We start from the raw sequence: 27933 nt of genomic DNA, 5'->3' as shown, positions 1-27933 counted from the left end.
GTCAAAGAATACTTTTCCAGTGCTGCAGAACAGTAGCCTATGCCTTTCAGTAATCCGAGACTATTAATCTTGAGACTCTTAATCTTTTAATCATGACATCTTTAAAGACAGCCTAATCACATTCTACCACACAATCACTGTTGTTTATTGTAACGCACATGGTAAGATTAAGTAGAACGTACAACAGGGTCAGTTAAGCCATTTTGTTAAACTGATGAGGATCCTGTTGTATGTTCTACAATACTGGCTTTACTGTTGATTCAAGACATTGGCCTACTCTAAGCCTGGCGAATACTGTGACGCTCAAAGACAGCATGTAATTTATAACGTATAAATATCTTCAGGTGTGAAATCAACCTAACTGAACGAACAGAGTGCAACATAGTTTAGACAAGTTATTCGAATATCTCAGCGATCAGTGACAAACTGTGGAATGACATGTTTACAAATTTCTGACTTAAAGTGCTGAGGGATGGGATTGTGGCCTGGCTCTTTCAAATATCTAAGACAATTTTACCTATGATTTATTTCTTGTATTGTTGAAGGAAGTTAATGAATTGGGAAGTTCACGAGCTTTATTGGGTCTAATGAAATCTTATCGTGAGCTGCAATCAACAATTAGTGTAGTCGAGTCTATGAAGGATTGTAGAAGGTGGGATGATCACACCTAAGCAGCTGTCTCAAAATTTTTGTTTTGTTATTGTCTGTTTCTGTAAGGACGTTTTGTGCTCAGTTTGCAACTGAAACAGGTAGCTAGTTCGACGGGAACACCCTATTGATTGCATGTGACTATCGTGTCAAATTTGATTAACTTCCCAACAAACATAGTGAGGCGCTGGTTTCACTCTGCTCCAGTCAAAGGCTTCCTCCTCGTAAAGAACTGACTACTTGCAAGTTTGTTGTTATTCTGTTTGTTGTTATGATTGCCTGTGTGTATACTGCGACATCCCTAAATTTTACTTCGCTGAACTCATATTCATACAGGTCGTTGTTCTCTTTGGAATGGATAAGAGAAAAGGTAGTAATCTCTGCAGCCTAAACGTGATGTTTTTGCTAGAGTATAAACGCTGAGTAATTTATGAGAGGAAGGTATTTCAAGTCCGACTCGGGACAAAAGTTTGTATTTTTATCTGTGTTCCATGATGGAATGTCTCCATATTATTCAAAATCTAACGTTTGAGAATGTCTGCAACATGTTCTCTAGCAATAACTGACCTAAACGACCGAACGTGACTTATGAAGTCGTGTCTAAAATAAATCAGGCATGTTTCTGTGTTACACCAGAAAGGTACACGGCAAATATCAGATGAATGGCCTTCAGTGACTTTGTGTTCAATTGCTATTTTCACCCTGTTGAATATATATATATATATATATATATATATATATATGTATGTATATATATATATATTTTTTTCTTTTCTTTTTCTTTTCCCCCAACTGATTTATGATTGGCAATATTTATTAAGCCTCTAAAAATCATCTGCCAGGATTAATGACCTCCTGGAAACCAGACTTTCAAAACTGTATTGAGATATGGCAGGTCTTCATAAAATTTGTTGTCACAATAACTAACATGTGACCAGCCTTTAAAAATGTGTCAGAACGGGAATGGTACCTCGCCGGGATTTTTGGCAGCAGCAGTCGACAGCGTAGTTCTGTCACTGATGACCACTCGCGTCACTGTGATTGAGGCTCCTATATAAACCGGGAACAAAACAGTATCATTGCGGTTTAGGCTGGCGGTACGAGGTGTGACACTTAGTGAGGTTCAGTGTAATACGCTGTTCAAGCGCCTCACGTCGCTACAACTTGGACAGAGACGGTAATACCAGTGACATCAACGCACGCTCACCATTAAGTGAAGTGCCAAACAAGGGATCTTCCTCTGAAGGGGAAGAGCTGAAGGGATATTAAATGTGAGTGGCGTTGCTTCCATGTAGTGGAAGCTTTTTGGAGGTCTTTTTAGGATGCAGAAATCACCTGTGGATGATGCAAGCTTCCTCTCCAGATACTTCTTTTGGTAAGTCATAGTCGTTAAAAATATCGGGCATCCGTGAATGAGTTTACGCAGTGGTCTGTGTACTAAAAATGAATGAATTTGTAAAATAAATACATTTTAAAAAGTTAAGCACCTCCCGAATAACTCGTCACTGATACATCGTAACTGTGTCTAACACAGTAAAAGACTCAAGCGATGCTTAAGCGTCTATTCTGTCACCCAGGATAACAGAGGTGCTTTATCTTTTAGGGTAAAACAGTGGCTTCAACGGTAATGATATGTTCGCCCTTTTTAAATTGGTCATATTAGGTCCTATTATAAAAACGCTAAGCTATTTTTCTGCGTGTGCAAAACAAGAACAACGTGTTCATTACAGTCTTATAATACTTTTTAACTTAATGCAAGACGTTCTGTCTTCCAAACGTAGCACATGCATATCTCATGTGTTATATTTTGTGGCCAATGACCGATCGGGCTTGGTTCTAATGTGGATTTCGAAGAGTTTTTTTTTTTTTTTTAACTGCACCGGTAATTCTGACGCAGTCATAAATTCATTCAAGGAGAAGAAGCTGACTAGAAGGACCTCAATGACTGATAAAGAGCAAAAGAGTCGCTGTATGTTATAAAAATTGTGGTGGTGTGGTTATATTGGCTTAAGTTACTCCCACCTTTTCTGTCTTTAATAATTTTCTCCCGGTTCAGGTGGACCAACCCTATTATGCGAAAGGGTTTTAGGGAGAAAATAAGACCCTCAGATGTTTATCAAGCTCCCACCAACGATACAGCTGATGTTCTTGCAGAGCGCCTGGAAAGGTTTGTGTTCAGCACCCATCTCTTGTTCATTTTGTCACTCAACTTTATAACGTTCAGAAAATTCGAATATGCATCTTTGAAGCTTACTTTGATTTGCAATTATAGTTAGGTCACAGCAGTCTTGTTCTACAGTCGTGTTACCATTTAAGCATCTGATTCGATTTATTACGCGGTGCCTGTTACCGGTTTTTGCTCTGTAAATCAATTCCACTTGCAAACATCCATAAACAGTCTCATAATAATGGAAAAAATTATTTGTGTCTAAATTCAGGCAGACGTGTTATATTGTTGTATCTTGGATGTATATATCTGCATGCATTATTTTCTCTTAATTGCAAATAAACTGATTATGTAGTTTATTATGGATATGAGATGCATATCATTTGCATTTGGGAAACAAGACCCAGTGCAACAGAATTGATCTCTATGACCTTTAACAGTATTTACTGTCATAACTGATGCCACCCTGGTTTTGAACTGGCGATGAAATTTGCTTTCAGTTTTTCAATTCTGTGTGGGCCCTAGAACTGGAAATTCTAGATGGATCACTGAAAAGTTAAATATGGGGTGATATTTTGAAGCATGAGGATTTACACCATAAAGTGCCCCCCCCCCCCCATGCGTACACACACACACACACACACACACACATACAAGCATGGCAGGATGCGTCTTTTTTGTCTCCCAGTGTTGTTTACGGACCTGTTACTTAAATTGGGTTAAATGTCACACCTTTGAGTCACAGTGTTTCTGTGAAGAAAACAAACCTTCCTTAAATGCCACCACCATTTCTTCTAGTAAAGTCACTAGTGTGTCATGCCCATCATGGCCCTCAATCTAACGCTGTGTTCACGTTTATCAAGACGCCACTACTGTTCGTAATGGGCATAAAACATGACCTTTTTAAACTGCCAAGTCCCCAGTGTGTGATGGATAGTAGTTAGGTTTTTTCTCTCTTTTTTTTTTCTTTAATCTGTCAGAATGCTGGTCTGCTGGGAAGTTGAACTTTTTGTTCAATTAACAGGTTGACGCATTGTCCCTTTTCCTCTGTGCTCAAGTGTCAAGGTCTCTGTGCACCATTTAACACGCCAGCCAGATCACCCTGGTTATACACGAGTGGCCTAAGCAATGTGGGCCATGCCATTTTTACTGTGGATGGGCTTGGCTTTTTTTTTACAGTTCTGTTTCTTCCTCTCTCTCCTGACAGAGAATGGGACAGGGAAGTTGCATCAGCAAAGAAAAAGCCCAGTCTTTTCCGAGCCCTGGCCCGATGTTTCATATGGCCCTTCATGTTCTTTGGAATCCTCCTGTATTTGGGGGTAAGTCTCTCTCTCTCTCTTTCTCTCTCTCTCTCTCTCTCTCTCTCTCTCTCCCTCTCACTCTTTTCCTTAGTGATTCTCTGTAACTTATTATGCCTCCCCCTTATCTCTCTCTGTGCTTGAGGTAAGTAACAAATAAAAAAGTTCTTATGCTGACAGTGAAAGGTTTCGATTGGCTGAAGTCGGTGTGACGCTGCTGTGATTGTAGTGAGGTGATTCATAGCTGTGACAGTGTATATCACAGTAGAGTGTGAATCTCCCTGTGTCCTCAGTTCGTGGAGGAAGTTTATAACATCTCTTACATAACCTCCAGAGGGATTGTCCTCTGTCACCTCAGGCTTGATAAATCATTTGTCTCTTTAAAATATGCTTTATTCCCATACCTAACAGGGATTGTCTCGTGTCCTAGACGGTTTCTCAATGAAATAACAAATAGAGGTGCTTGTTGAAATCTCATGTAGATGATACAACTAGATGTGGCTCTTTACCCCAAACCCTGAAGAGTTCTTTGCTGAGCCTTTGTTTTACCTTCACTGTTTGTTAATTTGTTTTACCTTCACTGTTTGTTAATTAATTCATTATGTTTACTGACCTTCTTATCCCTCAAAAAAGGACAAGAAAGACTGTTGATTCTCCAGAATACACGTACTCTGTCACCTCCTCACTAGATGTGCATGGTCAGGAAGATGTACTTGACATAACAGTTTGGAGATTTCGACAGCTCGTCCTGTTTCCCAGTCTTTGATGTCATGTTCCTTGTTTCTTTTTGCAGGAGGCATCAAAAACAGTGCAGCCTCAACTCCTGGGCCGTATCATCGCCTCGTTTGACCCCTTTCACGCACCAGAGCGATCTCAAGGCTACTTCCTGGCTCTGGGCCTGGGCCTGCTCTTCACTGCCCGTTTCTTACTGCTGCAGCCGGCCGTGTTTGGGCTGCATCACTTAGGCATGCAGGTCAGGATCGCCCTCTTCAGTCTCATCTATAAGAAGGTGAGTCATCAATCGGTTGTCATAATGGTAAACTAAATTGTTTGATGGGTTGCAGGGGTCAAAGCTGCTTTGCTTCTTGTAGTTTCATAGCATGCTCTGAATCTCACTTTTAGTTGTTGTTGTTGTTGTTGTTGTTTTGATTGTTGTTGTTGTGTTTTGTTTGACCACCTCCATAGACGCTGAAGCTGTCCAGTCGGGTCTTAGACAAAATCAGCACGGGTCAGTTGGTCAGTCTGATGTCAGCAAACCTGGGCAAATTTGATCAGGCAAGTATTAACCTATAAGCTTTTCTCTTTCTACCCTTGTCAACTAGGGAAACAGGGAAATGTATTTATCGATACATTTTCATTAAAAATTAAAAATGACTTCAGTTCTTTGTGTTTTTGGTTGATGTTAACGTTATACCAATGATGAGTAAATTATCTTAAGAATCAGCTGATAAAGCCTACGGGTGATTTCATGTGAATAACACATTTTCTTTTAAAATGATCAGTGATAGTTGGGCAGCACATCTCATACTAAGCTACAACTGAGTAAGGAACAGCTGAACTTTGGAAGCCCTCAGGAAGGTAGAGCCAGGGTGCTGAATATTGATACACTTTGTCACTGCTCTAAGTCAATTATCACCTGTATTTGATGTAGCGTGTGTAAACTTCTGGTCTCTCAGGGCTGTCATGGTACTCGTGCTGATCTTGTTTTTTGAGACCTGTGTGGGAAACAGAGTTCTTGTGAGACAGAGAACACAGTGGTGTGTCTCGTGAAGTGATAACTGACACTTGAAGTGGAGTTAGCATCATGATCTGTAGTGAAAATGTCGCGTGTGATAGCATGTGCATCTGTATGTATGATTGTGTGTGTTTTCGTTTATGTATCTGAAGTGCATGTTTCATTGGATGGATGTGGAAAGCAATTTAGCTGCTCTGTTTAGAGTTTAGATTCCATTAGACTTCTGTTACTCCCCTGAAAACTGTTCTGTTTACTGTTCTGTAGTATGTTTTGTGCCAATCAGTAAAGAGCTTTCTTTTGATTTACAGAGTATGGGTATGGCCCACTTTGTGTGGATCTCTCCATTGCAGTGCATATTGTGCGTAGGCCTGGTCTGGGAGCTTATCGATGTGAATGGCTTCTGTGCATTGGCTGCTATCTCCCTCCTGGGTATCATACAGGCATGCCTCTCTCATAAAATGGCACCTTACAAGTACGTCCAACTATCACAGTCTCACACAAACTCAGATTTTTAAGTGTTTGGATAAATGTTTCTTTATAGCAGTTCACACACTAGTAGGTGTATATAAGATATCACTCTATTGGTCAAACTTTTTCGTACAGCACATTTCATACAACAGTTGCAACATCAATGCATGTTGTGTAGTTGAGGTAGAAAAAAAATCACTCTTGTAGACATTATACGTGACATATAAATTGCACAAGCCTCACCCTCACAGTTTTATATCTCAAACATTCCTACAACCTTTCAGGGATCCCATTGTCTCAGATTTATCAGACAACCCAAACATCTTGAATGTTTAATGTCCCTCTCTTTTTTTCTTGTATCTTGTCTCATAGCCTGTCTTAAGAGACCCACTCCTGGTTACATCATATCTAGTTGTAGCATCATTAACTCGCTCAGATTCCGAAAGAGACTCACTTTCATCTTGTTTTTTTCCTCTCTTTGATGAATCTGTGCAGGTATCCAAGATTTCCCTTTCTGTTAATCAGTGAAACTATGTCAGGAGAAGTTTGCTGTGTGCTTGAGAGAAATGTAAACAACACAGGTCACTGCAGCCCAAGAGAGAATTACTATGAGCACATACTTTGGCCCATTCTCAGTGCAGTCTATGTGTGAACCCTCATCATAGTCTTAAGTGTGAAGTTTTATATGGCTTACAGACTCAGTTCTTGTCAGCTCTAATACTTTTGTCAGTTCTGTACATGACTCTATTGTCATTTTTTTTTAAGTAAAAATTAAATGATTTTTTCTTAAAAACATTCATACAATGGTAAGAGACAGAGTTACCATCAAACAACATGATACAAAATAATTTGATGAAATAAACTTAGGAGGGACCGTTTTCCCACTTTTGATGACCAAAGAGAAAAGAAAGACAAACGAGAGACTTTGGAATGATCAGAATGAAGTAGGCTGATAAGGAAGAAACTTGAAGTTTCTTTCTTGGAATCCAAATCACATAGGCTATCCCACAGATATAACCAGCTCTTCAGATATAACTCAACCTCTTCTGTCATTTATATCTGATCATGATGACCCTAGATCCACTGTTTCATTACTTGTACTGTTACAAACTTGATTAAATAATTTGATATAAAATACTTTTAAAACAATCATGTGAACTCACAGACTGATATTAATCTTGTGAGTGCTGACAGAACTGCATTTTTCCCAACCCAATGCTTCTGTTTGTAAATATGACAGGACTGTCGTGCAATAATTAAGGTAGTGGATAAACATATTTTCATTTCAAAGTGGACAGTCATTCATAGCCATTAATGGTCGCGTCTGATGAGAATAGAGGCTTGTTTGATGCAAAAATACATGATGTAATCTATGAGCAGGTTATGTCAGTAACTCAGATTACCTCATATCTGTCAATAGAGCTCAAAGAGCAGTGCTGACCAATAAGCGACTGGCTCTGACCTCTGAGATCATGGAGAACCTGCACTCAGTGAAGGCCTATGGATGGGAGGAGATAATGGAGACCATCATTAAGAACATCAGACAGTAAGCACCAGTATAATCAAGCCTCTGGCATATGAAGGATAGTGTGAGGGAGCATCAAACATTGCTGTCTTTATGTGTTTTGTCTCATACTTTAAAATGTTTTTCTCCACAAAATACAGGAGAAAACTCCATACAAAATTTGATGTTTTGGAGATATTGTTTTATCAAAGGCATTTTTTAACATTTTGCAATTTTGTATGTAATTGAACTTTCTTCCCCTCAATACTTGCTCATTTCCACAACAGTTCATGCTCCAGTCATTCTCCATTTCCTTTTTCTCTATTCCCCATCTGTAGGGACGAAATGAAGCTGACCAGGAAGATAGGCTCTCTGCGTTACTTCTACAGCTCTGCCTATTTCTTCTCCGCCATCTGGGTCATTGTGGCAGCCATAGTGCCCTATGCCCTCAGTCATGGCACCATCCTGCGTAGGATTTTTACCACGCTCTCTTACTGCATGGTGCTGCGTATGACTGTCACCCGCCAGCTGCCAGCCTCCATCCAGATGTGGTACGACACTATCAGGCTCATCTGGAAGATTGAGGTAGGTGTTAAGAAGGCTATAACATGATTTCCGTCTGTGTTCCTCACAATGAATTACATTGTCAATAGTTGTCATCAGAGCACGGGAATGAGTCATGAGCTGCTTGCCTTAGAGAAACTCCACAAAGAGAAGTGAAGGCAATCTGTTATGTGTTTTTCAGCAATCTGTCATTGCCCTTAGACCATGAAGACAATTAAGATCAGATGGTATAAAGTAGTATTGGTAGTGCATTAAAAACATGATGCTTTGAATTTTTGTGTTCTGATCTTATTATCCATGAAAAGGAACAAACCATAATCAAGCCACTCAGTCATAGTGTTCCTTAGGTCTGTGTAATGGTTTTACGAAGATATTCAGAGAGAAAGTAAAACAGCTGAAAACCTCCAATTCTGCCCTACAAATCACTCTGAATGTTGGTGGAGGAATGGCCAAAAAACACTGAACAGCAATTGTTACTCCTCTTACTGCAAAAATATCATTGACCAAAAAGGATCTGGCTATGTCATCGGATGACTGTGCACTATTGTGTTTCCAAACTGCTCAGAGCCTACGATTCCCAGCAGTGCTATACAGATTTATTGATACTGATGTTTTCACAGTACAAGAGAGAAGAATGAGGTTGACACTTAGTCGAGGAAAAAAACTTTCCTTTTTATGTTTTAACTGCAGCTGACAAATTCTTCAAAAGAACACTCTGCACCACTCTGCACCATAATTAACAGGATATCAGATGGATTTTCAGTGGAAGCCTTCGCTAATAATTGATAGTAAGATACTTTGTTTCATGTAAGTCTGCAACTCTTTTCGCCATTTCTTCCTGTAGGATTTCCTGAGCAAAGAAGAGTACAAACTGTTGGAGTACGATCTTAGCATCAAAGAACTGGAACTTGAGAATGTAACTGCTTCCTGGGATGAGGTAAGGCTTTGTGCTAATACAGAGAAGAACCATGACAGATAAATCTATATTCAGCATTTCATATGCATAATCACACATTAAATGTTGTGCGCATAAACTTTCCCTACCCGTACGTGTTCTGTTGGTAAGTGTTGCTCTCTGTGGCTTCACGACACCATGCTCCATAGCGCTCCATTTGCCCTGGCCTTTCTGTTTGTGTTGACAGTGTGTTCATATCAGAATGTCATCAGCCTAAGAGAGGCTTCTGCCTACCTAGACTGATAAGACCTCAAATGTAACACTCCACAAGCCAGATTTATTGAAATTTATAATCTGCCAAAGCATATACTGTAGTCTGTAAATATGGATGAGAGAACTTGCGTCACCTCAAAAAAGGCAGGTTTTTATTTTTTTAAGAAAGCTAAAAAATATTGGCAAAATATCTCCTGCCTTTCTTTGTCAAGTTATGTAAAGAAGTGGCCTGCACTCTGGAAAAACAAAAAAGAAATAAAAAGGGAGAGTGGTTCCTTTGAAAGATTATTTACCTCTGTCAGATAATGACGAACAAAAAAGGAGAAAAATAATATTACATTATTAAATTACTTGGAAAAAAAAGGGGGATTGTTCACAATTGATTCTGACAAGAAGCACATACTATTAGTTAGTTCATTGGAGATGTAAGCTTCTTGGAAAAGGTTTTCAGTTGTTTTTGGCTCATTGAAACCTCTGAATGTGGTGTGGATCTGGCTATTTGGTGTGAGGAGTGAGATTCTCAGCATCACTCATTTCAGGAATGCGTCACTGTCTCTCCATTTTGAGACTTGGCTTTTGATAGGGGTCAGAGTGTATGGGAAATAGGGTCGGGGGAGTGAGGTGCTGTTGTCATACCCATTGTTGGCTCTATTTTACTCTGTTTGAATACAAATTGCATGTAGAATCTTATCAACAGGGTTGCTGACCCATAAAGCCTAACTGGGGTAAATGGTTAATCTGCAGACAAACTCTTTTTGTGCTCCTCAACACCCCAGTAGTACTGCAGACATGTGAAGAGAAGAAGGCAGTTTCTTTCTATGTACATATATGAGGTGATATGAGTCAGTGAAGAAGATCTCATTGTTAGTTTTGGTCAGGTAGTGTACATCACATTTACATTTATTTATTTAACAGACGCTTTTCTGCCAAAGCGACTTGCAAGACAGGCAGAATACAGTCCAGTAAACTCTCTCCTAAGTCATGAGAGGCAGAGGGTAGATCCTGTTTCAAGGGCCTTTCAGGACCATTTACAATTAACAGTTTATTTTGTTTATCTTGTTTAGTTTATTTAGCAGACACTCTTACCTAGCGTGACACAGAAGAAATGTATTCATATGAATTAGCAGAGATCTAACACTACGTCACCATCAAGTATAAAAGCTTCTATGAAGAAGTGAGAGTAATAATTCATGAAGAATTGTTTTTTTAAGATTTAACAAATATATCTTCCAGCTGAAAAGTAGTGTACTTTACATTGGTGATATGAAAACAGTATTAACACACGCTATTCCTCTCAGATGATAAAACACTGAACAGTTCACTGTCTCTCTAAAAGCAGAGCTAGACATTCAGTGTAATGAACCCAAACTGTGATTCCTCTGAATTCGATTTAACAGAATGAATTTCAATTTCATTGGTTTGTATAGGGTATTGGGGAGCTATTTGAGAGGATAAAACAGGAGAATAAGGCCAATGGCCATCCCAATGGAGACTCAGGACTGTTCTTCACAAACCTGTATGTGACTCCTGTCCTGAAGAACATCAGCCTGTATCTGGAGAAGGGCGAGATGCTGGCTGTTGCTGGCTCTACAGGATCAGGAAAGGTGGGATACAAACATAACTGCACTTTTCATTCCATGTGGAAATATGTGTGTTCATAAAATGACCTCTCTAATGATATGTAGTGCATTTGCATTTGAATTAGTAAACCAGCCAAGCTTTTTGCACGTGTGTGCCAATCGTCGTGAAATCAAATTCTAAGATTTCTGTGGATCTGATGTCCCTGGCACTTTGCTTATAGGGTCGCTCTAATAAACCCTCCGCTGACGTGTGATATTTGGACATGTCATTCATAATTAACTTTCACATGGTGTAAGTGGTGAGAATGGAGGAAGGGAAACAGGGATGAAAGAAAGAGCAATAGCACACAGAAAACTATGAGTACCATAATATTATCACATATTTCCTACTGAGAGAAACTGTTAGCTCAGGTGGTACTTTCCACAATAATTTAGACATGGCTCAACAACTACATAAGAACGTGTTTTCTGGAACGATATGAATGCTCATGTTAGAAGCGGTTGTATTAAAAGTATAATTGTCGACTAGTAGCTGAGCGAGACAGTAATGAGATTGGGTGTATGCTATTTGACAGAGCTCTCTGATCATGACCATCCTTGGGGAGCTGGTGCCCTCCTCGGGGAAAATCCGCCATAGCGGTCGTATCTCCTACTCCTCCCAGACTCCATGGATAATGCCCGGCTCTATCAGAGATAACATCCTGTTCGGACTGAGCCACGATGAGTTCAGATACACCAATGTCATCAAAGCCTGCCAGCTAGAAGAGGTACTGCCAACTCTTTTCTTTTTCTCTCAGTCTCTGTCTTTGTCTCTCCTTCTCTTACTTCTCTTCCACTCTACCTCTTTCACTCATCATCACCTTTGTCTTCTTCTCACACTCCCTCTCACTCTTACCATTCTGTAGCTCTCTTTACTTTCTGGTTTCTTCTCTGCCTCTGCTTTCTATCTATCCTCTCCCTCTTTCTAATCCCTCACCTCCCGGAATGTTCACCTGGCAGTTGTACTGAGAGGCTTTGTTAGGTGTGGGGCTGTGTCATATTACCCAGTATGCCTCTTTCCTCTCACACTCATTCTCCTGGTACTGAATCAGTCAATTAGATGGGTCCATCAACAGGCTGTATGTTGAGTGATGACCACACAGATAAAATGTGTCTCCTCTCAATGGAGGCACAGAGGGAGAAGACCAATAGACTTCTGTTTATTGCCTCGCCCCAAAGAGGAGGGCACACGCTGATGTCACAGAGGTGAAAGGAAAAATCTAGCAATTTCTCTGTTCTTTTGTCTCTGTTTTAGTTCTAGACTTTTCCAACACAGAAGTTCATCCATATGAATTACAGATCCCAGACCGTCATGGCCATTCAAACAAACAATTGTTGTATAGCCTTGAAAGTCGTGTATGTGTATTCAAAGACAATAGCAGCTGCCGAAGTATTGTATTCCAAATTAGCTTTCTCAGTTTTTGAACGCTGAAACCCCACAGGTGAATGATGAATGGTTCTAAAAATACAGTTGTGAAAAATTGTTCAATAACCATACACTGCAAGAGGCAGATTTCTGTTTTGAATTATTCAGTGCAGTTTCAAAGTGAAAATGATCTTCTCCTGCTCACGTGGCTGGAAACCACAAAAGGCTGAAAAATAAATGGAAACTCCTCTACCTTCAGCAGACAGTCAACCTGTCGTCAAACAAAGAAATGGCCACTGTATCATGCTGACTCACTTGGGAACTGCAGTAGAGTATTAAAAGTGAGAGAAAAAATTAGGGAACTTGAAACTGAGTAGCTCAGTGCATTTCAGCCATTACAGAGGGACTTCCACATGTTGTCTTGTAGAGATGTTGTTCCCTCCAGGCTGAGAAAACGAGACTGTTTTACTCAAAACAGATTATGTTTTCACATCAAGCACTGGCAGCCTGCACTATCTATGCCCATTTGTGAAAAAAACATTGGGCCTCTGACCCAACAAGAGGTGTTCAGTAACAACATGAGTGGCCTATTTACGTAACAATAGTGGAAAACTCTGTCTCAGCACCACTTGAAATGGTGCCCTCTGTGATCTAACTGTCGGGGAGTTACAAACATATAAGCACGTTCATGGTTAGAATTTCAGTAAACTCTTAAGTCGGTCTGCGTATGATATTCATCCACATTCGAAAGTTTTCTGTTGATTAAACAAACAGTGGTGTAAGTGGGAATAGCGCTGCTGTGGAAAGATGACTTTGCTCTTCTCGAACACTGTGTTTAAAATGTCTACATGTTTGCAGCTGTAGCGTAAAAGGAGAGACGGAAATGTCCACCTGTTGTGGTCTGTGTTTACAAAAGGCTGTCTGTAGTCTGCGTATATTGGCGGTAAATTTCTTTTGTTGTGTTAGATACAAGCCCTCGCATTCCATTAACAGTCTCTGGGCTGTAAAAGAGAGGCATTGGCACCTTTGAGGCTATAGGTTTAAGTACTGCCCATGCTTTTGTTTATCTGCAAAGGGTCTCTGTTTTACAACAACTGTTTGTTTGCCAACATTTATGGAAATATTCTGTTAATTTTGGATGCTTCCAAATTGGACAGAGGCAGTTGATGTAAAAAGGTAGGATTCTTTTCTCAGAAAATCCACATCGTGTGTTAATCTCATCATCAAACAGTCATTGTCCTGCACTATGATTGTGAACACAAAGATGTAATGTTTTATGTGACATATTATATACTGTCTGTGTGTTTGTTCTCTCTCTCTCTCAAAAAAAACTCTTTTTCTGTGGTGGAAAAATCTTTTTTTTTCCCTCATCAGTGTGATCTTTGTTTCCATAGCATGCCTTTCACTGTCCATTGTGTTATTACAAAAAAAAAGAAACACAACTAAAATGAATGAATTTAGACTCTAGTCTGTTCAAACTTCTACATCAGTTCAACTCAATAGGAATGGGATTTACTCTTCATATGCTGAAAGCCAACTCTACTGTCACTCTCCGTGAAATGTTTTCTTTTCAATCAAATATCTGTGCTGTTTGACATGTTGTGGAATTACTGCACCTTGTAAAATTATCACAGTTTCTTGGTCTGTGTGACAAATATAATCAAAGACAATGAGAGTCACAGAACTTTTAGCCTGACTACCAAGGGTTAATGTAGTCCTTTAGTATACTATTCTATTTGGAGCCCATAACATAAACTCCTGGAGCGTGTTAGTAAGGTGGAATGTCTGACGCGAGAGCGCAGTCTTACTGTCCGTAATCTAGGTCATTTCTCTGTTTGATTTGCGTATCTGGTACCGTCATCTGTTCTCCAGGACCTCGCAACGCTCCCAGAGAAGGACAAAACTCCGCTAGCGGAGGGAGGGATGAACCTGAGCGGAGGACAGAAGGCTCGCGTGGCCTTGGCCAGGTATACAACACACACACCTGAACGTCTCTCAATACCCTTTACACATCCCAGCACCTGCTCAGGTCATAGGGCACCAAGCCAGAAGTGAGACTCCATTCATACCGCCCTCTAACTGAATAAGGACTAAGAGAGATGCTCATCTGATCATACTTTGTCCTTCCATTTACACATATCGCCTGTTCACGTTGAGAAGATTATTGTTTTGTTTTGGTTTTTTTTGCCTTATCATTATCTTCATCAAGTTGCCTTAGGACGTATTTCTCTTTTGCCTTTCATTCGGATGGATGATGATGTCGTCTTTAATACAACTCTCTTAATTTTTCCATAGTACATGGAAGAACATACCTATAGAAGGTATAAATCAAGTATTCCATCAACTGCTGTTAAAACACAGCGTGGGAATGTTTAGTCATTTCCCTAGTCATAAAGTTTCAAGACAGCACTATCATTATTTATGCTCAGTATATTGCTTTGAAATGAGCTGTTGTTACTGTAACTAAACGACTTAATAACCGCTTATATGTTAGGTTATACAACTTTCTTGGAAATGTATTGTTAGTTTTTAACTGCAGATAGTAAAATTGACACTCTTAATGCCTAATTATTTATAAGTTTAGGGTGTTGGCTGTCATTTAGGTTAGGATGAAACATAGGTACTTAACAAGGACAGACCATGGTAAGATATCTGCATTATTAATGGTAAAAAGTGTACATTAATGTTCTCCCTCTGAAATGTTGTTTTACAATATACCTATACAGAGCTGTGTACAGAGATGCTGATGTCTACCTACTTGATGCACCTTTCACCCACCTGGACATTGGGACAGAGAAAGAGATATTTGACAGGTGTGTATGACCTCATATCATCCGCTCACGCAAATGGCGTGAAGACAATGAGTCGATAAGTTGTCCTTTTTTCCTAGCTGTGGCATTTTTGTGGTGTTAGAATTTGCGTTAATTTATCATGTTTTGAGTGATAATTTACAATAGAAAGTGGTGCTAACAGATATAACTACAGTGACTCAATTAGTCTGACTCATACTGGCGTGGCAGTGAAGGGGGAGCCAACTGAAAGGCTGGAATAAGGGCTTTGTGTTCTGACTGAGTGTGCTGTTAAAGTAATTAAATGAAGGGCAGAGAATAAAAGACATACTGAAATGGCCTCTTAAAGAAAACTTTTTTTACAATCTTATTTAGCTAGACTAACACTTCTTTCAAGCAATAGGTGTTGCATGGATTGGTTCCTTTACATTAGTTGTGATTTAATGTCCAGTTCTCTTTTTGAATGTGCCTGTTTTTCTTTTATCCAAACAAATGCGATGTATTTTTGAATTGTGAACACAACATAGGCTCTGTTGATGATCTGTTGATCAGCCACTGTTCCTTAGTGAATGCATTCTCTTTTTGCCTTTCATTTCTTTTTTTGGTAGACTCTTTTAGTTTCTGAAATTTAGTTAATGAAGGTTTTTAAGCCAAGTGAAAAGATGAAGTAATTTGAAGTGACCTACAATGTGAAAACACTTTCTTTCAAAAGTTGTTCACAGACTTAACAGATAAAAGCATTGCCAATTAAATAGGAAACCTAATTCCATCTCAGTGTGGTGAAAGACATGTCACTACATTTTATTTCTTCTAGGTGCCTGTGCAAGCTGATGGCCTCCAAGACACGTATCGTGGTCACCAGCAAGATTGACCATCTTAAGCGTGCTGATAAGATCTTGTTACTGCACAACGGTGAGACCTACTTCTACGGCACCTTCACAGAGCTGCAGACAGAGCGGCCTGACTTCACTTCTCTGCTCTTGGGCATGGAGGCTTACGACAACATAAACGCAGAGCGTCGCAGCTCCATCCTCACCGAAACACTACGCCGCGTCTCCGTAGACGAGACTGCCGGGCTTCGACAAGACCGCCCGCCCTTCCGTCAAGCCCCGCCCCCTCCCGTGTCCTCATACATGGACGAACGCAAGCCCTCGGTGATAATGAACCCCATGACAGTGGGCGGGCGAAAGGCCTCCCTCATGGGCAGTGCCATGGGGGGGTTGGCAGAAGAAGATGGGGTTGGGATGGGGGTCGGGGGGGCACTACCTCAGCGTAAGTTCTCGCTGGTGCCTGAGAACGAGCTGGTAGATGAGTCCTTCATGGGCAACGACATGTACCATAATCACGGAGTGCACATGGCAGGCCAACGCCGTCAGTCTGTGCTGGCTTTTATGACAAACGCACAGGCCCAGGGTCGTCGAGATCACTTCCAGTCCTCTTTTCGTAGGCGTCTGTCTGTCGTGCCACATAGCGAGCTGGCCTCTGAGGTAGACATCTACGCCCGCCGTCTGTCCAAGGACAGTGTCTATGACATCGGTGGGGATATGGATGAGGAGCATATCGAGGTAGATTGGAGTGATAATAATTTTGTAATTATAATTTCCTGTGTAAGGAGTTGAGGGTAAATGTTGTCTTTTGCTCTGTATTCCACTAAGTATTCCATAAATCTCTTCATTCTCCTTCAGTGTTTTTCAACTCATAAATGAAATCAGTGAGTTGAAAATGAAAGGGTTCTAAAGTTGGTTGCCAGATTTACTTATGTAAGCGGCTACATAAGAGACAGAGTAGAGTCTTTTCTTTGGCATAGCATATTTGCTTTCTTTTGTACCTCATTTAATCATTTGAATAATAATTTAAAAAACCACTAAATTGGTCATTATCCTGCAGGCTTGTTTTGCTGATGAGCAAATGGAAGAAGTCTTTGAGACTACAAAGTGGAATACATATGTACGATATGTGTCCACCAACAGAAGTCTCATCTATGTTCTAATCTTCGTTCTCATCATCTATGCCATTGAGGTAAAGAAGCAGTCACAACTGATCCTGTATTGGGTCGAATTAAAAAAAAAAATCACCATGTGCAGTTTGTTGCTTGAAATGGATTATCTCTTACTCATCTGGTTATCTGTGTTCACAGGTGGCCGGTTCTGTGATTGGGATATTTTTGATAACAGAGTAAGTGCTCACTTTTAGTTTCTTTTCATAGTATTGTTAAACAGAACAATAGAAATCCATCTTATTAAAATAATATGAAAAAATGATTCTGTTGTTGAAATATGGCTGTGACTGAGAGTTTAGACATCATGCCTGATGTGTGTTTGCTTTGTTTATAAATCTTTATGGATACTTATTGGTACAATGGAGTTTTAGTTATAAAGCGAAAAACAAATACATGATTATCACAACCTGCCATATAGGCCTTCTTTTTTTCCAGTATTCCCACATTAATTTTGTGGTTAACTGAACTTTTTTTTTAAAGGAATTTGCATTACTGAACATCTTTTCAACACTTTCCCTATTTCCGTGTTTTCCCAGTGAGATCTGGAGAGAGGAACATCATTGGTTTGACGAAAATGCAACAACTTACCCAAACATGTCATCGCCAGGGACACACTACGCTGTCATCGTCACCCCAACCAGCAGCTACTACATCATCTACATCTACGTGGCCACATCAGAGAGCATTTTGGCCATGGGCTTCATGCGGGGCCTTCCATTAGTACACACGATGATCACCGTCTCCAAGAAACTCCATGAGAAGATGTTGAGTGCAGTGCTCAGGGCACCGATGTCTGTGCTGAACTCTATGAAGACAGGTCAGAACTCTGGGCTCTTAATAGACCCGTCTGCAAGGGAGTCCCTTTCTGTTATATCCCATAAATAAATACTATGAGTGTAATGGGATTGTCTTTGGCACATTTTGAGGTTAATCTTAAAGACCTCTCCTCTTCATATTGTTCATACAGGTAGAATTATGAACAGGTTCACCAAGGATATGGCCACTATTGATGATATGCTTCCCCTCCTCATGTTTGATCTTGTCCAGGTTAGTGAATTCTTTTGAATGGCTTTTTCTTTTGATTTTGGTTATTATAATTTGTATTTATTTTCTTAAATAATCGATATCTATATAATTTCTATATCTATATATAATAATCTATAAGTTTGTTTTACTGAACGATGAATTTGTGGTTTAAGCACCACAATTTTTGTTTCTCCCTCAGAATTTTAGATTAAAAGAACACAGTTTGAGATGATTTTGAGAACTTTGCTGCATATTTTTGTATAAACTCAATGAATGCAAATGAGACCTGTAGCAGTCCTGAGTACAACAAGTTCATAACTTAAACTTTGCTTTCTTTCCACATCTGCACCATGGATTGATTTATAGCCTCATAATTCACAATCACTATTTTACAGAAAATAGCCTCCTTTGTATAATTCATTTTAATTTTATGCATCATTGCTACTTTGTGTAATTAATTTGTGATTTAATGCATCATTGTTAATGATTTATAATGCTGGAAAGAACATTTGTACATTTGGGATCCACAGCTGATTGCAGAATATTACCTTGCTTGCTTGCTTGATCAAAAGATGATGCCAAGGAAATCCTCTCTAGATGTCCCGGGAATCTGAAAATAGACCAATTGGATGTATGAAAATGATACCGGTTATTGACTGATGTTTCTCTCAGGAGAGAAGAGCAGAGCAGGAGTAATTGAGGCAGTGTAAACGTCCTACCCTTTTCTGTAGCTACCACAGCGTAAAGATTTGAGAGGACGACTGCTTCAGGTCTGTATGAACAGCTAGATAATCACCGTGACTCTCTGTCTTTCTGCAGTTGTGTCTGGTCGTGGTCGGGTGCATTTTAGTGGTGTCAATCATGCGGCCGTACATCTTCCTCGCCGCCACACCTCTTGCCATCATCTTCGTTGTGATGAGAAAGTACTTCCTGCGCACGGGTCAGCAGCTGAAGCAGCTAGAGACAGAAGGTGAGACATGGAAATACAAAGCAGCTTGTGTGTGTGTGTGTACGTGTGTGTGTGTGAGAGAGAGAGAGAGAGAGAGAGAGAGAGAGAGAGAGAGAGAGTAACGAAGAGACACAACAACAGGGAGAGGGAAACATGATGTTGTTGGAAGATTTCTATACTACGGACTCTGTCCTTTGAGTAGCAGAGGCGAGGCAGTTTAGGAAAGTGTAGCAGATAAACCCTTACCCCTGAACTTCAAAAGACAGGCTAGTCTCTGCTTTTAGCTCAGTTCTTATAGCACTTAACAGCCTACTCCTGAAGTCAGAGTTGTAAAGCTAGTTAAGAGTGAACCAGTTGAGATCAGGGAGCCAATTGAGATCAGGGCCTGAAACAGGAGTAGGGTGTTACTGGGTTAGAGCACTAGTTCACAGTCCTTGTGGTCCTGTATCCGGATCATTGTCTGTCCCTGGCATAGACAATAGATGATACTGTCTCATACTTAAAGAGTGTTATGGGATCTTGTTTAGGATTTGGCATCACTCCTGTGATTTGCCTGAGAGAACTCAGTCATCGAAGGTGTGTTTTAATATTAAAGTCAGTCGTGAATCATGAACAGTTGTTATGTAGCTGAGACAGGACAAGCGTTCATTGAGAATGTGTCCGTGAACAGTAAGAATGTAAACTATGTGGACTGCTTCCCAGTAGAGGTCATGCAAAGGGCAGCTGGTTGGTCACAGGACCAGTCCAGCGCGTGTAGCACTGAAGCTGGCGTGCAAGCGTCAGTTGTGTGGCTTAATGCCAGAGGTGAAAAGGGGATGAAAGAGAGAGGGGAGAGAAATGGGCATAGGCCACCATAGCAGTAGAAAACAGGAGAAGTAGAGAAGATGAGTCAGCCAAAGGAACATGGGATATCTCAGAGGAAACAACATGGGCGGAGGTCAGAGGTCGCCTGTCCATTAATTGACTGTAGCTCTCATACCCCAAAGCAGCCCAAAAGGTTCTGCGCTCACAGTAACGGCTGAAAAGCTGGCCTGGTGTTCACACAGTTAAATCTCTCTTCACTCTGTCAGTTGGGCAGGAAGACATGCCCTGTTAGCCTCCTGATACCTCCTCTCTCTGTCTGACTGGGAGTGTGGTCAGAGCAATGAGGATTTTTCCACCAATGTAAAAAAAAAAAAAAAACAGAGTGTTGAGGTTAGGCCTTGGAAAGAAAGACTGACACGGGATTTCCTGTGCTGTCACTGTGGTAACGCTTACTCTCTCTCAGTGTCCCACTCTCTGTCTCTCTCTCTCTCTCTCTTTAGCTGTCACTGCTGTGAAGTTGATGGAGGGGAAAACCGTGAAATAGCGTGTGGACATTGTTATGTTTTTTTTTTTTTTTCCCAATGTTGTCTTATTGCTGAAGTCTGAACCTATTTGACATAAAGAATGTTATAATGAATGCAGGGAATGTTATTACGTATGTTACGCATCAAGTGATGATCAGCAGTTGGGATCCAGGCTGTTTGTGGTCTGAGCACAGCAAATACGTTATTCCTTCCTTCCTTTTCCCTCAGCTCCCATCAGTGGGTATTTTTTTGCGTTCATGATGAACAGAAAAATGTAGCATTGTTTTAGATAGGCAGGGTAGGAATAAGTGTTGTTGTAAACACAAAATCTTGGAACATCCCTATGTTGTTTCTGCTTTGTAAGAACCAAATGGTACATGAACGTGGACTTAACTATGTGGGTTAATTAGATAACTAATCTTAATTAGATAACTCAGTGTCTTAACAAACGTCTATGGTTTGAATGAATGGGGAATTTGAATAAGTAATTGAGGCAGTTTAGAGCAATTTGTAGTCTTGAGATGGATTACCACCACTCTACAGATGGTCTGACTTAGGCTATGAGTTCTGCACTGGACAGTGAAAAATATCAAAGTCATATTTCAGTCACCCAAAGGCCTTCGTTGTCAGTGAGGCTCTTTTCCTGAGCAGCGTCTTTCTCTTTGTAAGTGCAGATAATGATTACAGTTGATAATGAAACACTGTAAGAATGTGTTAATAAACTGCATCCCACTCTCTCTCTCTCTCTCTCTCTCTCATTTTTCCCGTCCTCTCAGCTCGCAGTCCCATCTTCTCCCACCTCATCATCTCTCTGAAGGGGCTGTGGACAATACGGGCCTTTGAGCGTCAAACATACTTTGAGAACCTGTTCCATAAAGCACTCAATACACACACAGCCACATGGTTCCTATACCTGGCCACCCTGCGCTGGTTCCTCTTCCGTGCCGACATCATCTTCGTCTTCTTCTTCACACTGGCTGCCTGGATTGCCGTGGGAACCAACCGTAAGCACAACAACTGAGATTAATTCAGCTTGTGTCACAAGTTGTGACGTTTGAATGAAGGATGCTGAACTTCCTTGAGGAGAGTAAATGTAGACTGCTGTTTATTTGAAGTCTGTCACCATTTAAGAAGGTTCCTATGGGTCTACAATAGTTATTTGATGCTTGATTGGCGTCTTTCATGGCTAATTGGTTTCCACTGAGCACTAATTGAAAGCAGTGCTTGGAAAATGCCTTTGAGGTGAGATTTGATGTCATTGCACGCATTTGTACGGTATGTTTACCATTGTTGTGTGTGTGTGTGTGTGTGTGTGTGTGTGTGTGTTCACAGAGGATAAACCGGGAGAGATTGGCATCATTGTGGCTCTGGCTATGCTCATTCTGGGGACTTTTCAGTGGTGTGTTATCACTAGCATTGCTGTGGATGGAATGGTGAGTGTCCTTTAGCTAACACTCAGACTCCCACAAACATACACACACACACACACAGACACACACAGACATACACACACACATACACACACACATACATACAGTGTAGCCTTTGCTAAAGAGCTTCTCTGACTCCTTGCACTCTTAGCTCTCTTGACTGTTACACAGCAGATTCTTCTCTTTCAGTAGAAGTGGAATGCAGAAGTTGTCCTGTTCTAGGACCTACTCTGGGGAAGACTTTGTCCGTGAGAAATTTTGTTAACCCATAGCTTAGTTGCATAGTTCTTTTTCCCACAGCAAGGCCTTGTACTACCGACTGAGTATGAATGAACTTATCAAGGTGTAGGACGTCTTGTTCCTCCTCACGCCCTTTTAGAGAGATGTTGTTGTACTCCTCTTAGATATGCAAATGGAATACTTCCAACTGGTTTGTGTGGACATGCACAAACTTTCTGTCTCTGTCTCACACACAGACGCTGTTTGTCTTACTATACTGATGGGGACTCTTTACTTATTTCCATGTCACTGTAATTAAATATTCAAATGCCTTACTCTAACCCTAACTATAACTGAGAAATGTTTTGGCAGTTTCTGTTGTAACAATTACAGGTGTCCCCACAAGGGCACTAGGGTACATGTAGATTCTCTCTCTCTCTCTCTCTCTCTCTCTCTCCCTCTCACAAACACACACACACACACACACAGATATACACAGACACATGCACGATCACACACACAAACACATTTATGTATTCATACAGACAACTTTATTATTAATTCAACTCACCTAGGTGCTCTGGTTCCTCTCAAATTTGACCTCAAGGTTAAGCTTCATTTGGAAGTCTAAACAAACATTTTAGATTGTAGGCTTTTTTAATACTCTGCTGAACTCTTGTCCTCTTTCTTCCAGATGCGCTCTGTGGACCGGGTCTTCAAATTCATTGACCTTCCCTCAGAGGAGCCCAAACCCAAAAATGGCTCTGGTAAAGGTCACGACCTGGTCATAGAGAACCCAGACGCCTGGGCCAACTTCGGTTGGCCCAACCGTGGTCAGATGGACATCCAGAACCTTACTGTCAAATATTCAGAAACAGGACAACCCATTCTAAAGAATGTCTTCTTCAGTGTGGAAGGTGGTCAGAAGGTGGGTAGAAGCCATAACTGATTCAGCATGTTCCACAGTGGTTGATTCTGCCATGTGGGTTATTTAAAAAGTCACATCAGGAACAGCGTGACAGGCATTAAGCTGCCCTGCTGATTCCTGTTTTCCACTGTAAAACAGGAGACTGTGACATAAGCCTTTTTTTTTTTTTTAAACAAAGCTCGCCAACAACTGATTTGTAAGATGTCAGATTGCAGGATCTTACCAGTATGATCATAACAGGCATTTTATCTGATGAGCAGAAATTATTTACAACAGAACGTTTCATAACATATTTTATCAGGATCGTAACCGTTTGTTATCAAAATGCCCCCCCCCCGCCCCCCCCGCTCCCCCCCACCCCCAAGACTTCACATCTTAAGTCAAGGTTACATATATGCAGTGCTGGCCTTTCTAAGTAAATTTGGTTGTGTTTGTGGAGGTATTGTTCAGGATGTACACTGTGTTTCTGTTACAGTACTTATAACTCTCTTAGGGAGCATTACCTCACCACTGCCACTCTAATTGAAATTGTCCATTAGCTCTTTAGCAGCTCACGCTAATGGCTCAGGCTTTCGTTTTAACTGCAGAACCGAACTGATCTGAGAAACGACAGCGAGACTTCTCCATCTGAGGCCTCCCCTCTGACAGTCATCCTCTCTCAGCACAGCTATCAGGGTTTTTTTTTTTCAGTAATTTAGAAAATAGTTTTTAAATGATGATGTTTGTTCTGAAAAAAAAAATCGGTTTAAGGCCAATTCAGTTCATGTTAGTTCGTTTTTATCAGTGAAATAAACTAATGGTAATCTAAATAATAAAAACCATGGAATGTATTTGAATCTTTTTTTTAACAAGTAAGAGCATTACTGTTGTACGTAGACACAAATGAGCACATTACTGTTAAATTCTTGTCATTATCTGAGATTTTTAAGAGTTTGTTTCTGTTCTGTTTCTTTGTATTTACCTCAGTATTTGTATTTACCTTTACCTCGGGGCATTAGTTCACAGACGACATTCAGTTGGTGTCTTATCAATTTTAAGTTGTGTTTACTTAGCTTCCTGTAGATCATTCTTCTTGTCCAGGTGGCCTGCATATGTTTTCATTGCAAGGTCTTTGTCATTACTACCTTAGTAGAAGCTGTAAAATCAGTTAAGCTTTCGCTGTGTCCTGAAGCTGCTGTTTTTCATGATGATTATTGAAGACAGCCAGGATGTGATCTCCAGTTAGGCCTGGCCATCCTCGTCATTTTAACCTATCGGTGTGGTGAAGCTCAAAAAAGTCTAACGCACTAAAGTCTAAGGGCTGAAGAGTTTGCACTCGGAGAACGTTTCTGTGCTCCTGATAAAATAACAGAGCACATCTTTTTAGTCTCAGCTATCTGAAGCTTTTTCTAAGGTTTTTTGTCATCTTGAGAAAAGAAAATGGCTATGTTTTCCTTAGCTGCAGATTTGAGGTTGTGTGAGTGAGCGTAGGTTGTTTGAAGACAGGTTTAGATTTATCTCAAATACTGTGAATATGAGGAGGAAAGATCGTTACTGAGGTAACCTAGGCTGCTTAGATTCTAAAAGAATGTTAAGATCCTTTGTTTTCAGTCTTCATTTGGAGTTTTTGAAATTCTGATCTGAGGTCAGGCTGTCTGTCTCTGTCTTCTCTCAGGTGGGCATCTTGGGAAGGACTGGCTCAGGGAAAAGTACGCTGTTCAATGCTCTCCTACGTCTGGCCTCTACAGAGGGAGAGGTCTTGGTTGATGGCACGTCCTGGAACAACATGCCCCTGCGAAGGTGGAGGAGCGCGTTTGGAGTTATCCCTCAGGTGATCACACTCTTCTGTCACCAGCTAATTTTTTTTCTCTGTTTGTTCTCATAAGCTAATGGCCATCACTTGCTCGCCACTTTAGAAAGTCTTCATTTTCACTGGAAGCTTCCGCATGAACCTGGACCCCTATGGTCGCCATAGTGACGAGGAACTGTGGAGGGTCACAGAGGAGGTGAGTCCCATAGCTGATGGGATTGAGAACTCTGACAGGATGAGAGTAAATCACAACGCATTGAGCTTTCAGTGTGTTGTCCTTTAATTTGAGAAACTGAGTGACACACATTATCTAAAACAACAGTTGCTTATCCACTGGACCGCAGGAATGGTTGTACGGTAAATGACGCAAGTAGAGTGACTTGAGTCATTCACTTTGTATAGGCCATTACTCCTACTTAATTGTGGCTTTTTAGATTATCACAAACCCAGTATTGTACTGTCTGAACTGTGCAACAAAAATAGATCAGAGAAGATACTCAATAATTAAAAGTCCTATACACCAATCAATGGGAATTGTAAGTATTGAGTGTTTTCGGCATTGACTGGGTCTAGTGTCATTTTTATTTATTTCTCAGACTCATGCAAAGTTTAGTTCTTGACTGAGAACCAAGTACAACTACTTTATGATGTTACTATTAATGTTGTGTTGGATGACCTTGGTTGTTTTCCACTGTTGACTTACAGGTGGGATTGAAGTCCGTCATTGAGCAGTTCCCCGATAAACTGGACTTCCACCTGGAATACGGAGGTTATGTGCTGAGTTACGGCCACAAACAGCTGATGTGTCTGGCACGCTCGATGTTAGGTCGAGCCCGTATCCTCCTGCTTGATGAACCCAGCGCCCACCTGGACCCCATGTGAGTGACCGCAACCTGACCACATGTGGTCACACGATCCTTGCTCCAAATGATCTCTGTAAATACATGCTTAATGAGGGGTTCGTAATGACGTTGGGGATTTCTTGGTACTCAATGTGCAGCTGCAGGAACCAAATTCAGATTTGTTGAAATGAATGAAGAATGAACTTGATCAAAGCGTACATACATAGTAAAAAAAAATTTACATTTTGGTAAAAGATCATGAGGAAAGTCTTGGTAAACTGTCTTCTTTTAAAGTCTTCACTGAGAGTTTTGCCTGTAGAGTGTGCAGGGTGAGAGTAGGTCTGATGTTACATAACGTCTGGGATCTGACTGATTACAGGAGTGCAAAGATACTGAGGAAGACTCTGAAACAGGCTTTCCCTACATGCACCATCCTTTTGTCTGAACACAAACTAGAACCACTGCTGGAGTGCCAGTCCTTTTTGGTAAGTTTCACTCTCTCGATACAAAGTAATACGCTCATAGTTCATTAACCCTCTTTGATTCTGTAAAAATCACCCCCCCCAAATTTTCTTGCAATATTACTGGTCTCTTAAAACCAGTTTAAGTTTATTCTGTTTGTATGCGTGTGACTGGGAGCCTGTGGTGGCTCACTGTTTGTTTGGGGACATGAGGCTGTGTTTGTGTCCTGACAAGCCAGTAGACAAGGGTTTGAGATGAGTTTTCTGCATCAACAATTCCTCTTGAACCTTTCCACCTGTCAGGGTAACACAACATTCTGGTTGAAGCAAATGTCTGCAATGCTCTACGCTGTGGATAATGAAATCAGAGTTAATTTGTGGCATTTTCTTCAGTCTATCAAAAATGAGACTGTTTGCTGTTAAAATGCAGGGACTATAGTTTTAATTATAAAATTAACAACAAAATTGGTAGACTAGCCAGCTTAAGACTCTTAAATCACTTTGAAAATCTCTCACATTTGATAAAAATGAAAAAAACAAACAAACACAAGATAAAAAAGAAATAATGCCAACACTGATCCTTTTTTATATTTAATCCAGTATGTGCATAATTACTAATTACTTCATTTGACTTAAACCCGTCACAAATAATATGTATATTATTTGGTTTCAGGAATATGGGCTGTTTTGTACATTTTCAGTAGTTCCAATCATTTTTAAGATTACTACATTAAAGCTACCTCTGAGTGGTGGGAATTCATCTTTGCTTTGGGTGTAAAACAGTACTTGAGTTGATTGTCCAAGGTGCATAACACCTCAAGCCTTCTCTCTCTCACTCACTCTGGTCTGTATGAGAGTGCCTTCTAGTGTTTACAAATGGTAATGCATTAGAGTTCAGACACAGCACTGAGTGAAAACCTTTTTTTTCTCCTCCTCATCATCATTCCATCCTCTCTGCTCTTTCTGTTGTAGATGATAGAACAGGGTCAGGCGAAGATGTATGAGTCCATCCAGAGGTTACTGAACGAGACCAACCTTCTGAAACAGGCCATGACTCCCGCCGAACGACTCAAGCTCCTCCCACGACGTAACTCCAGCATGCGCGTCCCTCAGCCCAAACTCAGCTCTGTCACCCTCACACTGGAGGAGGAGGCAGAGGACGAGATTCACGACACGCGTCTCTGAGTTACTGCCGCTGCAAAAGAGACCTTAGGCAGAGCTTGTCCTGCTGCCCTAACTCACAGTCTGGGCAGTGACTTCTTGGTACACTTTTGGAATGATTATAAATTGAAAAACTCTTTTTGTCTAAAGGCAAAGTGAATAAGCAGACGCTTATCGCACTTCTGGAGCGATATGGATGCGACAAGTGATCAAACCTCAAAGACCTTTATTTTCCTGTTATGGGCAGTTAACGTAATTCAAGGTACTCTCTAGATTTTCATGGTGGGGATATAGACGGATATGTTGAATGATCAAATGCTGTTTAAAAAAAGGCATATTTTTCAAAGAACAAAATACCCACTATTTTTGTTATATCAACCAAGAACTGGAACATTCTTTGCTCTTTTTCTAAACAGAAGATAGATAGAGAGTTGCTCTGCTATCAGGCCAAAGTGTGTGACTATGTCTTATTCAT

The 27933-nt window shown here is 40.6% G+C and overlaps 1 protein-coding gene across 1 annotated transcript; it reads left to right on the top strand.

The window, feature by feature from the left end:
• Positions 1–1970: 1970 nt before the first annotated feature.
• cftr (CF transmembrane conductance regulator) lies at positions 1971–27482 on the top strand. The gene is made up of 26 exons (XM_030772744.1): positions 1971–2023; positions 2705–2815; positions 4023–4134; positions 4907–5122; positions 5299–5388; positions 6157–6320; positions 7737–7862; positions 8159–8405; positions 9229–9321; positions 10980–11156; positions 11708–11899; positions 14410–14504; positions 15264–15350; positions 16141–16891; positions 17214–17378; positions 17866–18142; positions 18293–18372; positions 19171–19321; positions 21405–21632; positions 21961–22061; positions 22972–23205; positions 24860–25015; positions 25101–25190; positions 25700–25872; positions 26216–26321; positions 27270–27482. The coding sequence occupies exons 1-26, from the start codon at positions 1971–1973 to the stop codon at positions 27480–27482; spliced, it is 4488 nt and encodes a 1495-aa protein (XP_030628604.1).
• The last annotated feature ends 451 nt before the right edge of the window (positions 27483–27933 follow it).

This window comes from Chanos chanos, chromosome 1 (assembly GCF_902362185.1).
Source record: "Chanos chanos chromosome 1, fChaCha1.1, whole genome shotgun sequence".
NCBI lineage: Eukaryota > Metazoa > Chordata > Actinopteri > Gonorynchiformes > Chanidae > Chanos > Chanos chanos.
This window is presented reverse-complemented; position numbering and strand designations above follow the sequence as displayed.